The sequence below is a fragment of the Danio rerio genome, chromosome 13, assembly GCF_052040795.2.
Source record: "Danio rerio strain M-AB ecotype USA chromosome 13, GRCz13ab, whole genome shotgun sequence".
Lineage (NCBI taxonomy): Eukaryota > Metazoa > Chordata > Actinopteri > Cypriniformes > Danionidae > Danio > Danio rerio.
The window spans coordinates 15,329,202-15,341,295 of NC_141033.1; the positions used below are offsets into that span (position 1 = coordinate 15,329,202).

The 12,094-nt window shown below is 39.8% G+C and overlaps 1 protein-coding gene across 7 annotated transcripts in view; it reads left to right on the plus strand.

Moving 5' to 3' along the window:
* mavs (mitochondrial antiviral signaling protein) overlaps positions 1–11,891 on the plus strand; it is a 31,413-nt gene extending 19,522 nt beyond the window's left edge. For 5 of the 7 annotated variants that reach the window (XM_087278130.1, XM_087278131.1, XM_087278128.1 and 2 more), the window contains one exon: positions 8,750–11,888. In XM_087278130.1, coding sequence (XP_087134256.1) covers positions 8,750–9,541 — 792 coding nt within the window. In that variant the 3' untranslated portion in view covers positions 9,542–11,888. Of the gene's footprint in view, positions 1–8,559 lie in introns of all 7 variants that reach the window. The other 2 variants (NM_001080584.2, NM_001327873.1) reach the window with 2 other exon arrangements.
* The last annotated feature ends 203 nt before the right edge of the window (positions 11,892–12,094 follow it).

Sequence of the window (12,094 nt, forward strand, 5' to 3'; positions counted from 1 at the left end):
GGAAGTGTATAAAGTGCAATAAAGTCCCATTGTAAATGCATTCACTCTGCTTCCAACAACAAGACCAACTTTTGAGCGGGTCTATCTACTATTGAGATTTTATGCATTCTTTTCCTTTCTTGTTTAATCTCTTGTCGCCAAGTGCTACTTTGGCTTTTCTTACAAGTCCATCCGGGCTCAGAACAGTCTCTATAATCCTTCCTAGTCTCCATTCACTCCTAGGCAATGTTTCTTCTATATCCATGACCACATCACCAATTTGAAGGTTCCTTTTTGGAGCATGCCAGCGTTGCCTTGCAATGATATTGTGTAGATACTCCTTTTTCCATCTGCTCCAAAACTGTTCAGCAAAGGTACTGTACACGTCTCCATCTCTTTTTTGTATACATATCCTCTCTAATGAACTTTCCTGGTGGAGGCAATGCTGTGGTGGGCTTCATGGTTATCAGATGATTGGGTGTGAGTGGTTCTAAGCTCTTGGGGTCATTCAGATTGTCAATCGTAAGAGGGCGACTATTGACTACTGCCATGGCTTCGTAAAATACAGTGCGCAATGAGGCATCATTAAGCCTGCCTGCTGAAAGGGTGATGGTAGCATTAAGAACGCTCCGGACAGTTTTGATTTGACGCTCCCATACACCCCCTGCATGACTGGAATGAGGAGCATTCAAAACAAAGTCACATTGTTTGTTTGCAAGAAAAGTTGTGAGGCGTTCTGGATCAAGTTCTTGCAATGCTGAATTCAATTCATTCTTTGCGCCTATGAAATTGGTACCTTGGTCACATTTTATTTGCCTTACTGTGCCTCGAATTGCAATAAAGCATCTCAGACTGTTAATAAATGCATCCGTCGACATGTCTTCTAACATTTCAATATGAATAGCTCTTGAACACAAGCATGTTAGAAGCAGACCGTACCTCTTGTGATTTTTTCTCCCTTCTTTAGTCATGAATGGACCAAAGCAGTCCATGCCACAATACATAAAAGGCGGCGAAGGCTCTACACGTTCTGAGGGGAGATCACTCATCCTCTGGCCTTCAGCAGATCTTCTCATCCTTCTACAAGTCACACAGTTGAGAATGTAAGATGTGACCACTCTGCTTATTCCAGGTATCCAATAGCCGCATGATCTGATATTATTGATTGTGAAACCCTTGCCTTGATGCTTTACACATTCATGGCAGTGTGCAATAATCAACTTTGTAACATGGTGTTCCTTTGGCAGGATCCATGGATGCTTGAATGCGTGAGTATATGATGAGTGATCTAATCTGCCTCCCACCTTGATTATACCATCTTTGTCTATAAAGGCATCCAGATGATGAAGTTTACTGTGACTTGGAAGTCTTTTTCCTTGACTCAACACTTGCCTTTGTACTCCTTTTAGAATCAAGCATTTAGCGTCTTCTTGTTCACTTACGGATGCTGGTGAATTGGTTTTATCTTTCTTAATCCATCTCAGAAGGCGTGCAACAGCTTTGATAGTCTTAGACCAAGATGAGAACTTGGACAATCGGTCTACAAAATCTTTATTTTCCATGGTCTTTGTGTGTAATGTCTGAATTTTCTTTACCTCTGGATCTCCGACTGGGAGGTCTGGCACAACATTTGTGGTTGTTATTTCCTTTTCCCACAAAAATGAGGGCCCAGAGAACCAATTAGATGAAAGCAGCTCATTGATTCTTCTCCCTCTTGAAGCGTTGTCTGCTGGGTTTTCATATGTTGGGACATACAGCCATTGATTGGGTGTTGTACTTTGACGTATTTTTTGGACTCTATTGGCTACAAATGTGTGGAAACGACGGGCATCGTTATTAATGTAACCCAAAACTACCTTTGAGTCAGTCCAAAAGAATTTGTCGACATCAATGAGGTTAAGCTCTTCACTGAGTATATTGCTCATACTAACTGATACTACAGCTGCAGTTAGCTCTAACCTGGGTATTGTGATAATCTTTAAAGGAGAAACCCGGGCTTTGCCAATAAGAAAAGAGCAATGAATTTCATCATCCTCATTTATCATCCTTAGATAAGAACATTGACCGTAACCACAGGTACTCGCATCTGAGAAATGATGCATTTCTGTTTTCACTACTTTTCCGAAATCAGCAGGTACATAACATCGTGGTATGTTCACATTTTCTAGATTGACAAGGTCATTTTGCCATCTCTCCCACCGTGGCTTGAGTGCAGGGTAAAGTGTATCATCCCAGCCAGTTCCTTGGCGACACATTTCCTGTAGGATTCTCTTGCCATTGAGAACAAATGGAGCTACAAATCCCAAAGGATCAAATATGGAGGCAACAGTGGATAATATGCCACGACGTGTTGTAGGCTGACCCTTTAATGGAACATGGAATTTGAAACCATCACTCTGTATGTTCCAGTGAATTCCCAGAGCTCTTTCGAGTGGCATTTCATTGAAGGTGAGATCTTTCGTTTCAAAGTTTACAGCACGTTCTGATTCTGGTATGCTTTGCAAAACTGTGTTGTCATTTGATACGAACTTGTGAAGTCGAAGACCACCCTTTGCACACAGCTCCCGTGCTTCCTTTGTCAACTGTATAGCCTTTTCTACTGTTTCTGCACTTGTAACTCCATCATCAACATAAAAATCCCTTGTGATGAACTGAGCGCCTAATGCGTGTGATTGGCTGTACTCATTGGCTAAATATCTTAGCCCATAGTTTGCACAACCGGGCGAAGAGACTGCACCAAATAGATGCACTTTCATTCTGTAATCTTGAAGAACTGAATTTGTGTCTCCATCTTTCCACCATAAGAAGCGCAGATAATCACGATCCTTTTCCTGAACGTGAAATTGGTGAAACATTTTTTCAATGTCACATATCACTGCAATAGGATGCCTTCTGAACCTTACAAGGACTCCCGTGAGGTTGTTTATCATGTCTGGTCCTGATAGTAAATGTTCATTGAGACTTGTACCTTTGAATTTTGCAGAGCAATCGAATACAACCCGTAGCTTATCTGGCTTTTTTGGGTGGTAGATCCCATGGTGAGGTATGTACCATTTTTCACCACTGGTTCCCTCATCTTCATTTACCACTTCTGCATCACCTCTGTCAATAATGTCATTCATGTAAGTGAAGTAGTCTGTTTTGTATTTCTCATTTTTGGAAAACTTCTTGTTCAGATGTTGGAGTCTGATCGATGCAAGTTCTCTGTTGTCCGGCAAGGATGGTCGTTGCTTAAATGGAAGAGGCATTTCATAATGTCCTAGATAATTTTTCTTTATTCCTACTTTAAGTTTGTCTAGGAACATGATGTCCTCTTGAGAGACTGTCTTGTCATCTACTGTGATGTCCTTAAAGTCTGATTCAAGTATACGGACTGCATCCCCAGGTGTCATAGCTGGTATCTCCTTTGTAGCTATCCTTTGACAAAGACTGAACCTTGTTGATTCATTGATACTTGGTATGGAGCAGCCCACAATACTCCACCCTAAATCTGTTAAAATGGCATATGGTTCCTCATTTTTACCTAGTATGACTTGTCTTGGAGCTAGTTCTCTAGGGCAGTTATAGCCAAGTAGTAAGCCTACTTCACAATTGAGTAGAGGTGCCATTTCGTCAGCAATTCCTTTCAAGTGACTCCAGTTCATTGCCGTTTTCTGTGTTGGTATGTGATCATAATTAGCTGGAATACACTCCTTTGTGTATACAGGAGGAAGACTGATATGTACTGAGGAACTGTACCCTCTCACTTGAAGATCCGTTACTCGATTGCTTCTAATAATCTCATTGTCTCCCATCATGGTGGTTAGTTTGAGTTTCACTGGGTGACTCTCTACTTGCAGTGTATTACTAATGTCTTTATCAATAAATGTAGTGTCACTCTGTGTATCTAGCAATGCATACACAAGCTGTTCGTTGGATGGATTTTTAACTGAAGACACCCATACTGGTACGATCATCGATGTAATGACTGACTGACTTTCTCTTGTGATATTAAGTGACATGGCATTAGTAGTTTCACTTTCAGTTGCATGCACATTGCTTACCATGGGCAATGGTCATTCTCTGATTCCGTCCTTGTCATAATTGTAATCGTGAAGACATGTGGGATGTCGTAACTTGCATACATCACATGTGTGTCGACGACGACACTCCTTAGCATGGTGGGACGATTTTAAACACCCGTAGCAGAGTTTGTTATCTTTCACATAGGCTCTTCTGTCTTTCAGAGACTTCTCCATGAATTTCAGACACTTATGAAGTTGATGACTGTCATCCTGACACAACATACACTGTGTTTTAGTCATTGTAAACTTTCCTTTGACTGTTGATTGTGTGTCATTGTTTACACTTGTTTGTGTCTTAAAAACAATTGCTTTACTTCTTTTAGTTTCCTTTGACATTCTTCTCTCATATGGTGACTCACATGAATGAAGAGCATGTAAAGAAGTGATGGGATTACACATAATTTCTGCTTCTGTTGTCATGAAATTGACAAAGTCATGGAAACTTGGAAACTCTTTGTCATCCATGAGGGTTTTTGTGACCTGACGGTTCGATCTGGAAGCTATCCAGTCAGGTAGTTTTTGCACCAGCTTCTGGTTTTCTTCACAGTCATTTAATATTTCCAGACCTTTTATATGTGGTATGGCTTGCAAACATGCATTTAAAAAGTCTGAAAATGTTCTCAAACCTTCTGCGTCTTTGGACTGTATTTTAGGCCACTTAGACAGCTTTTCTCTAAACGCTCTTTGTATAACAAAGGGCTGGCCGTACCTTTTATTAAGCTTGTCCCAAGCGTCTTTGTACGCTTCTTCATCATTTCGATAAAAGGTGCCCTCAAGATACCTATGCGCTGAGCCACTCACATACTTTTTCAAATAATAAAGCTTGTCAGCTGCTGAAATGCCCTTTTTACCTATTAATGACATAAATGATGACTTCCATTCCACAAACTGTATTGGGTCTCCGTTGAACACTGTAGGCTCAGGTAGGGGTAACCTGTTTATGGCTATGCTGTCCTGAACTGCTTGAGCAAGGTGAGACACTTCACTGAGCGATGCTGACTGAAGAACATAAGATTCCTGAAGCTGCCTTTCATTTCTCGGCCCCTGCTTTTCACTTTTTATTGACTGATTTCTTGTTTCCTCCTTTATTTCTTCATCATAGGATTTTACTCTGGCACGAGCAACCTCTATATCCTTTTCTACTTGCAAACATTCCAGTTCAAACCTTTGAGTTTCTAAATCTTTTTTGAATTGCTCTTCTATATTTCTTAATTTTTCCTTTTGTTGCCTTTCTGCTTGCATCATCTTGTATTCAGCCTCCTTTGCAGCCAGCTCTGCTGCAGCGTCTGCTCGTTTTCTTGCTGTACGAGAGGATCCAGAATGGCTGTTGACACTCATTAGTGAAGCACTGGAACCAAATATAGAGCGAGCGTAACTGTGTGCTAAAAGTTCACTTAGACGCCCCCTTTCTCTTTCTGCATCATACTCATCTACATTTGATATTTTTTCTAACACTATTTTGACAATGTCATTGGTTACAGCATCACATGCATCAATTTTACGTCTTAAGTCAGCAGCAGGAGTAATAAATTCCCTTATATCGATGAAGATTTTCATGATACCATTCCTTTTATCCTCAAGTGAATCAGCGATATCTGCAAGCTGCTTGTCAGATATGTCAGCTTTTAAATCCTGCCTTGCTTTACGAGCATCTAACTTCCATTGTTCATACAATGTAGTTAATTTTTTTTCTTTCTTTCTACATTCCTCTTTTTGATAAGCAAGCATTTTCTCTGTTGGTATATGAGGACGTTCTGAACGTCGAGGGAGTTCTGTGCTCTCTTGTACATGACACTGTTCTTCTGATGTATTTTTGTCTTTTTGTTCAATTGCTCCTTTTATATCTGTTTCCATATTACCTTCATTTTCCATTTGGAGCGGCCTCTCAGATTCTTGGTCATCTTCATCCATTTCCATATTGAACTCGTACCCTTTTACATCTCAGCTCCGTAGACCATCACGCTCTATGCTGATTATAACTCACTGCAATGCCCTTTCCGTCGTCGCGTTATATCCGTCCGCCTGCGCCTGCCGCGAGGATCTTAATCAGCGAAGGTGAAGCTCTTACTGTAGCAGACCCCATCCGAATGATGGCCAAAACTTTACTGATGTTTCAAGTTGCTTTATTTAAGTTCCTTTACTCTTGAAATCACCGTAAGAGCTGAGCAAACCAATACAAAAACATACATCAGCATTCTTAGATATCTTCACAAAATATGTATTTCTCACTAACAATATATGATGAAACAAACCTTATGCCTTTTCGGGGGGTTGCTGATTAAACTTGTAAACAGTCCTTTTCAGTACGAGCTCTAGTTAAACTGTTATGAAACGTCCGCTTTACCTTTTGCTCTCTCATTTATTTTCTGCTCTGAAAAAACGGATTTCCTTTCAAAATAAAAGTCCCCCACAAATAATAGAAATTAAATGATCTTTAAACATGAAGAAATGCAAGATAACACCTTTACTTAAGTCTGTTACAATTATTACTTATATGCTCAGAAAATTGTTTGTCTGATAATAATCCTGAATCAAACCTCCACTGATTGGCTCGGCCTCTACAATAAGATATTTAGGTTAAGTGAATGTGGAGTATGATCAGAGATGACAACAGCAGAATATTCAGAAGTACTAACTAAAGGTAAGAGAGCTTTATCACTGGAAAAAAAGGAAAAATCTTTTCTTGATGAGTTGAGAAAGCGCCATGGGTCAACACATCCAACCTGATCTATGAAAGAAGACACTGCCTTAGCCATCGCAGTTTGCTCTAAAGTTTTAGGATTTGACCATTCAAGCCTTGTGTCCATAACACAATTGAAATCGCCTCCCGGTATAAGGTAATGGGAATTCAAGTTCGGGATAGATGAAAAAAGAGAAGTGAAAAAAGCCGGATTATCCCAGTTTGGAGCATAAATGTTTACCAACACCACTGACATATAAAAGAGACTACCAACAACAATAACAAAATGACCCTCGGGGTCGGAAATTATCTGTGATGGAGAAAAATTAACACAATTATGCAAAAAAGTAGCTGTACCCCTGGCTCTACGGTTAAAGTTAGAGTGAAACGCATGACCTATCCATGGTTTTCTTATTCTGATGTGTTCCTTAACACACAGATGTGTTTCTCGTAAAAAAATTTATATCAAAATTAAAATTTTTAAGATGAGAAAACACTCTCGAACGTTTGATTAGTACTCCTAAACCTTGAACATTCCAGCTAATAAAATAAACCAAAGAACCTCTGCCACTTAGTCCTGTGTTAAAAACAGCCATTCCTATGGTGCAAAAATGATTAATCAATCAGGCAAAAAGACCTCAGTAAAAAAAAAGAAAAGAGACAAAAAACAAAGTACAATTATGTGCCTAAATGTTCTCCTCCAAACAAATAACAACCCTGGAACTAACAGAACAAAAGAAAAAAGCAAAAGATTAGCGCAATCAATTTGAGGCGGGGTTGACAGGATGTTTTTCATGGTGTTAAAGAAAATCTCCATCATGAATTCTCTTGGATTTTTAACTTCAATCCCCTCTGGAAAGCCAACCACTTGTAGATTCTGTCGCTTCGATCGAGAGATCAAATCATCAACTGCAGGCCCCAACGTAGCATTTAAATCCGACGCCGCAGTTAATTCGGCTTTTAACGAAGAAACTTTGTTCTCCAACTTGGTAATCCTGCCGCTTTGATCCGTAAGCGCCGTCTCCATCTCCGAAATAGTGGCGGTATGCCATCCAAAGCAGTTTGTAAAGGGGATAAGGAAGAGTTCAGCAAAGCAGTGAATTCCTCTTGACTTCTCCAGTTCTAACACGAGCACCTTAAAGGAACAGGTGCTGGCGCCATATCGGAAGCCTCGAGGTCTTGGCCTGCTGAGGTGACAACTCCGATATTACACAATTGGATCTCGTTGATCACTGGCTGCAGCCATGGTTCAAGTCGATTACACCTTATCTTTTAACTTGGCACAACGACTTATGTCCAAGCCTCTAAAAAGGTTGCAAAACACAAGCGTAACTATGATCCACTTCTTTTAAGTGTGTGTTCACATAGAAAATAAATGGAAAAGTATGATATTGGAATGGAAAAATGCACTTTGTGTGAATTGCTCTTAAAACAACTAAATTAGCTCATACTTTAAAGTACCCAGATCAATAGGAACTGCCAGTAATGTAAGTGATTGGTTGATCACTTGCAAAAACCAAACACTGGCACAGTCTTTTAAAGTGTTACAACATTGAGTAAGTTCATCTTGTTGGTCCAGTTGCTTTTGAATGCTTTGCTTAAATGTTACTGTTGACTGGCTTACATCACTTCTTATTGGCAGCAGGAAAGTTATTAAATGCCAGCAGGAAAGTTTTGTTCTTCTAAGACTGCCATAACGGCTAGTTCCTATTACTTGTTTCCTATAAGTCACAGGGGTCAAACTCAGTTTCTGCTCTGCAAAAATTTTGTTTCAACCCTAATTAAACACACCTGATCAGACTAATTAAGTCCTTTGGCCTTGTTTGAAATCTACAGGTACCTACAGGTAAGGTGTTGGAGCAGGGATGGAACCACACTATGCAGGACTGTGGCCCTCCAGGAACTGAGTTTGACATTCCTGCTAAAAGCAAACAGTGCAAAACCCCCAGTTCCAAGTTAGTTTGAGTAAGGCTAAGGTTCTGGTCTTCTGTTACCTTTTGTGGCTTATTTTCTGTCTTTTCTATAGGTTGTTCAGAGGCACAATGGTGTTGGCTTGCCAGTTTCAAATGCCGAAATCATTTCAAACAGAACAACTCAGGCGACAACATCTACACCTACTGAAGTGGTTGCACATGCTCCCCATTCTGTTATTCCAGAACAGGAATATTTCAGCAAGCCTGGATTCCTTCAGATTCCAGAACCACAGCAAAACCGAGCAGGGACTCTTCCAGTCTTGCAAGAAGATCCTTGCTCATTGGTTTCAGGTGATTTGGAGATCAGCAGAGAAACCGCATCTTCCACAGAATCTCGACAGGTTGCTAGTCTTGCAGACCAGGCCTCCACTTCCTCCACTTCCACTCTGCCCTTAAATAACCCTTCATACACTTCTGCACTGCTGACTAATAACCAGCCTGAGGAGGATCACTATGAATCTGTCAGTGAGAATCAGACATTGCGCCATGTATTCCATGTTGCAGAGGAGCCGCCTGCTGAAAACCTGAATGGTCAGCCACCAAGCATGCTGCTACGTAGTAGAGTCAACTCTGAGGAACCACCAACCCTGAACCGTGTTGGCATTGAAAATGTAGCTCATATTTGTGTGCCATCTGTGGATATTGCAGAGGCATCAGATCATAAGTCAACCACCGTCATTGCCCGAGAGCAAGAATGCAATGCTGCTACTGCTGCAACTATTCAACAACCTGAGCAGAGAGAGGAGGGTCGCCCAGAGTTATTCAGGATAAACAATGTCCACGTTGTAACTGCAGCAGGGATTGCTCTGTCTGCTGTTTTCTTGGCCTGGAAGCTCAATCATTAACTGTAAAGCCTATTTGGGATAGTTTACCCAAAAATATTAGCATTTTGTCATTATGTACTTAACTTTCATAAACCCATTTTGTTTTTCTTTTCCAACAGAGCACAAAGGTGCGGTATGTCAACTTTTGACTCACAAAAATGTCATGATTTTTGGCAGATAAGAAACATGCTACGTGAACATACTTGTTTATCTCAAAAACAATTATAAAAAAAAAATAAATTATATACACAATTATCAGTTATTCTCCTTGAAAATATGCATTCCGTGTCGAAATGTCCATTTTTGTTTTGGTCTGTGTGACTCCAACCACTGCCAGTTTACCCAGTTATATTTCAACACTCTGGGTTCCTTGGTGGAAAACACAGCAGATTTCTTTTCTGTCTTAAAGGCTGCCTCATGGCTGAGGATGTGGCCAAAATGCGACCTTCGAAGGACAGCAGCAGTCTGTCTAAGTGTGACACAGATATATAATAGAAATGTTTAAAAAATGCAAAAACAATAAATGAAAAGATAAAGGTTAGGGGCTGATCACACAACGCACTTATATGTTCCAAAAACGCGAGGCGCACCACACTGCCTTTTTTGTTGAAAAAAAAAAAAAATGCAGTGCGCTTTTTATGTCGCTAAGCAACGACAGAATCAGCTGCGTATTGTGCTCGAGTGTTGCTGTTGATATAATTTAATTGTATATTTAATAATATTCTGATATTCAAAGTTTGTGAAGTCATACAGCACCAGATAAGTTAAAACAGCAGCCTATAGTCTCTCCTCCATTTTCAAAAGTCTCCATAGTCATCTTGACAACACGAAGATTGCTGTGACCTCAATGGAAACTCCGCCTCTGCTTTCATTTGATTGGAGAATAAAACAGATGTGACTGACGTAACACACTTTTTCCGCTCAGACTTTTTTTCAATCACAAGCACACAGCACACAACAGCAAAATCACAAGGCGCAGCAGGCGGTTAATACATGAGGCATGCAGGACGCATAAAGCCTGGGTTACTTCTGTGTCAAGTGATCAGCGTGACCCATGGCACATGCAATGCGCAGAGCCGAGCATTTATACTTCTGCACGCTGTTTCTGTTGCTCTGCTATAACACTTCCGAAACGTTAGCTGGCAGTAGGTGTTTAAGTTGTGTCGAGTTTCTTCACTGGTGTTTTGTTTTTTCTGAACACTACCTTAATGTACAAGTGGCTCAAAGTCAGTCGCATGAGTCAGTCGCATGAGGAGGGGCCAGGTGAAATAAATCCTCTTAAATATTTTGAATTTGCACTGAAATGATTCAACCACTAGGTGTCAATCCTGCATACTGCACATTTAAGCAAAATGCCTTGCTAAAATGCTTTTTGATACAAGAAACTGACAAAAATGACCTTAAAAGTACTCCAAGTAATGTGTGTGCTACCTTAAGGTTTCTGTGAGGAAACCAAAACTCTTATATGCTTTTATTCATATCTATTTATTTTCGTGTGTGTGTGTGTAGACCTAAATATAATCCTCAATTCTCACATCTTACTTATGCCTTGAATTTCAGGGCTTGCATGTATATTCTGTTGCACCAGTAAAATCAGATTCACTGCTGAAAATAGTGTCATGTTTCCTTGTCATGCACCCCAGCTTGACATATATTACGCTGTAATACAAACAGTCTTGTGTGTGAAAGATTCCAAATATAGAGCTTTAGCATAAACTTTATTTGAAATAGAAAGTCGTTTGGAAAAATTATTTGCTCATGCAGAATGAAATCTAAAATAACTCTGCATGAGTGTTTTCTCTCTCATCTTGTTTCTTTTAAATTCTCAATTACAGATGCCTGCATGAACTCTGTATTCTCCACTGCCTTCCCCATGAGAATGTCTAACAGGCACTTTCTATTTTACTATCAAACTTAAAGCATACATGCTCACAACCAAAATCTCATCCACAGCTGAGGAGTGTCAAAATGTCTTTTCCTGATGCCTGGTGTAAGAGGTACCAATAATGCATCATGCCAATGCCCAATGCACAGCTAAAGAGTAAAAAAATAGATTTTATGCACAGTATATAATAAAAATAACAAGTTTATGTATTCTCTTTAATTTATGTAAATTTGATCAGCAAGTGCACTTTTGTCTGAACTGTTTAATGTGCAAATCATACATGAATGTGATTTTAAAAGCACTGTATGTGGTAATCTAGGGATATTTTAAAAGCATTTTTATCGGTGCAGGTGTTTGCTAGACACTGTAATACAGGGAAATATTCACTGTGTACATTCTGCTTTTTTGTGTACTGGTCAATCTTGATTGTTCCTGTTCTTAAAGATTTTTACAAATGCTGAAATAAAAAATGTCCTACCTTGAGTCTCTAGTAGTCATGGTACAGACAAATGCATATGACAAGCCGTTTTAACTTTAAATCTAAAGATGTACTGGTATCCGTTTTCATGCTACTAATCAGCTACTAGTATCTTTGCCATTAAGTACAAGTAAGCATTGCTAGTGCTTAAGTTAGGGGGTCATTGTTACAGTATAACTATTCACTTAAGTTAGTAACACTGAGTTAATAT